General features: G+C 45.4%; 1 protein-coding gene across 3 annotated transcripts in view; it reads right to left on the minus strand.

Annotated features, from left to right (window-relative positions):
* Positions 1 to 2500, minus strand: part of ctnnal1 (catenin (cadherin-associated protein), alpha-like 1) — a 57064-nt gene that overhangs the window by 19228 nt on the left and 35336 nt on the right. For all 3 annotated transcript variants that reach the window (XM_042076198.1, XM_042076199.1, XM_042076197.1), the window contains exon 3: positions 350 to 540. In XM_042076198.1, the coding sequence (XP_041932132.1) occupies positions 350 to 540 (191 nt within the window). The remainder of the gene's footprint in view (positions 1 to 349; positions 541 to 2500) is intronic.

A 2500-nucleotide genomic window follows, 5' to 3' on the forward strand; every position in this document is an offset into this window, starting at 1 on the left:
TGTGTGTGTGTGTGTGTGTGTGTGTGTGTGTGTGTAAGGGCACTCTTGTGTAACTGTATGTATGTAACTTTCCATTTTTTCTATTCAATATTCCAGCACAAATCTGAATTGCATCAACAATGGAAAGAATCTCTAGGGATTTCAATCTGTCACCCAAACACACAAAACGAATCCAGCCGCGACTGAACACTGCAACTACCATTGTCTCCCTCAGACTACCCATGATTGTCACAGACATTCCGTCCTTTCAAAATCGGGCTTAAAAAAAAATCGGGAGGAGGCCTGTTCCCAGCTTTACACATTCTATCCCACTTGTGCGCTGCTGTGACTGTATATTGCTATGGCTCACCTTGTTGCGTGAGGTGATGATCTGTTTGATGACGATGCGGTCAGCAAGCACCAGCACTTTGGTGACGGACGACAAGAGCATGCGCGCCGCCTTCACCATGCCAGTGCGGTCACTGAACACCGTCCCGCGGCCGCCTTCCGACTCCGGCTGCTCCAGGCCGCTCACGTCAGTCAGCTGGGCGATGGCATTACCTACGGGTGGCAGGTGGGAAGCACTGGCATTAGCAAGACAGAAGGTTATCCCACGGTCACAGAAAACATCTGCTGGTTGCAAATGTGCCCCTTATTTTTCATTTAAAACGGAAATACCATATAAACACATTTATAGCCTATGTCTGAAAGGTTTTAGAACTGTCCAGATCAGCACGGTAAATAATTGGTGGTATTGGCTAACAATGTGGATGAAAACAATTATTGCGCTAATAGCATCTGAAAATTGTCTTCACAGTCCTATCATTGGATGTATAGGGTGGGCCACGCTTGCTGAGGGAGAGTGGTGGTATGTTAAAATGTCAGTTAATAATGTTAAAATGACAGGAAACAGAAGGGAATCATGATACTAACAATTATTTTCATTCAGTTGATTTACAGTAATGGTCTGTCAACTGTTTTCTTGATTAATCAATAAGCTGTTTAATAACCAAAGAAAAAGGTGAATTTATTTTCATCTATGTTACTAAAGCCCAATATTTTGTCCTCAAATGCCTTGTTTTGTCCAAGACAGCCAAAAAGTTTACCGTCACAGAGGAGTAAGTAAAGTAGAACATATTAAAGTTTAAGAGGCTGCATTTTGAGGTATTTTCCTTAAAGAATCATCCAAACCCTTCAACTGATCACCAAAATAATAATTAATCAAAATAAAAGATGAATCAATTCATTGTTGCATCCCTAGTGTGGGTGTGTCTGTGTGTGTGTGTGTGTGTGTGTGTGTGTGTGTGTGTGTGTGTGTGTGTGTGTGTGTGCTTCAACAGGTTAGGAGCACATGACAGAGGTGGTAGGCTAGGGCCTGGTCTCCCTCCAAACCTTTCAGTAACAGCAAAACCCTGCTTTGACTTTGCTAATAAATAAATTTAAAAAAAAAACAACAATAACCCAACACGAGTTAACAGAGCAACAAAAACTATTTTAAAAGGCTGCATTAAAATCCAATCACACGTCTCCCAGGGGCAAACTCCTCAGGCTCAAATAATAATTACAGCCACTAGCGAGGACCTATGGCCACTTACAGGGAGAGAGAGATCCACTTTAGCCGCTAACAGTGGCCATTCTTTCACTCTGTGCCTGCTTCAGTGCCAGGGGGCTGTCTGTGCCCAGACAAAGTGGCACTAGTGGCTTATTTTCAGCCGAGCTGGCAGTACCACAACACCCTGCCCTAGTTGGCACTCGACGGCGGAGTGGGCATGACTGGGTCATTCGGCCTTTGTTTGTCCACAATGGATGGCTGCTATTCTTGGGGAGAAAACATGTTTTTTTTTTCCCCGTTTGGAAAAGTATATATTTTTGGTACAGTAAAAGCATGGGTCAGTGGGAATGGGAGTGACAGACCAATGTGAAAAGGGACAGTCTAGAAAGAGAGACAAAATACAGAGCTGACCAGACAGGGTCAGAGACTCCGCAGAGAGGAAAGACGAGACAAGGGAAGCGATGAGAAATAGTCAGAGGGGGGCTGGGTGAAGAAGAGAGTGAGCGAGAGAGAGAGAGAGACAACATCGCATATTCATGGCCCTATCGAGAGGCCCGCCCCTGATGTTCCCAACACATTGTCTTAATGTTCTGATTGCATCCGACAGCTCGCTGCCTGCCAGCGTCCCAAACAGCTGAGACATTCAGCCGCAGCTTACAGGGCGCGCCCGCTCCACTCACGATGGCCAGACCTCACTGTCAGAAAGCCCTTTATATAGCCCTGCTGCAGTCTACTTGGGCCTCCCTGCCTCACGCCTGCCCTGCCATATCTCCCAACTGCCACTTTCCCCTCATGTCTGAGCGGAGCTCATAGCAATAACATTGTTCCATTGTCAGTGATTTGCATTTGTTCGCTAATATGTCTGTCTCTCTCTTACTTCTAAATGGCTCTTTTCCCAACAACTTTTGCTCTTTTCTTGTGCTCCAAGTCTTTGAGAGGAGGCAAACAGTTTAATTCCCCTCCACACAC

This window comes from Alosa sapidissima, chromosome 21 (genome assembly GCF_018492685.1).
Source record: "Alosa sapidissima isolate fAloSap1 chromosome 21, fAloSap1.pri, whole genome shotgun sequence".
Classification (NCBI taxonomy): domain Eukaryota; kingdom Metazoa; phylum Chordata; class Actinopteri; order Clupeiformes; family Clupeidae; genus Alosa; species Alosa sapidissima.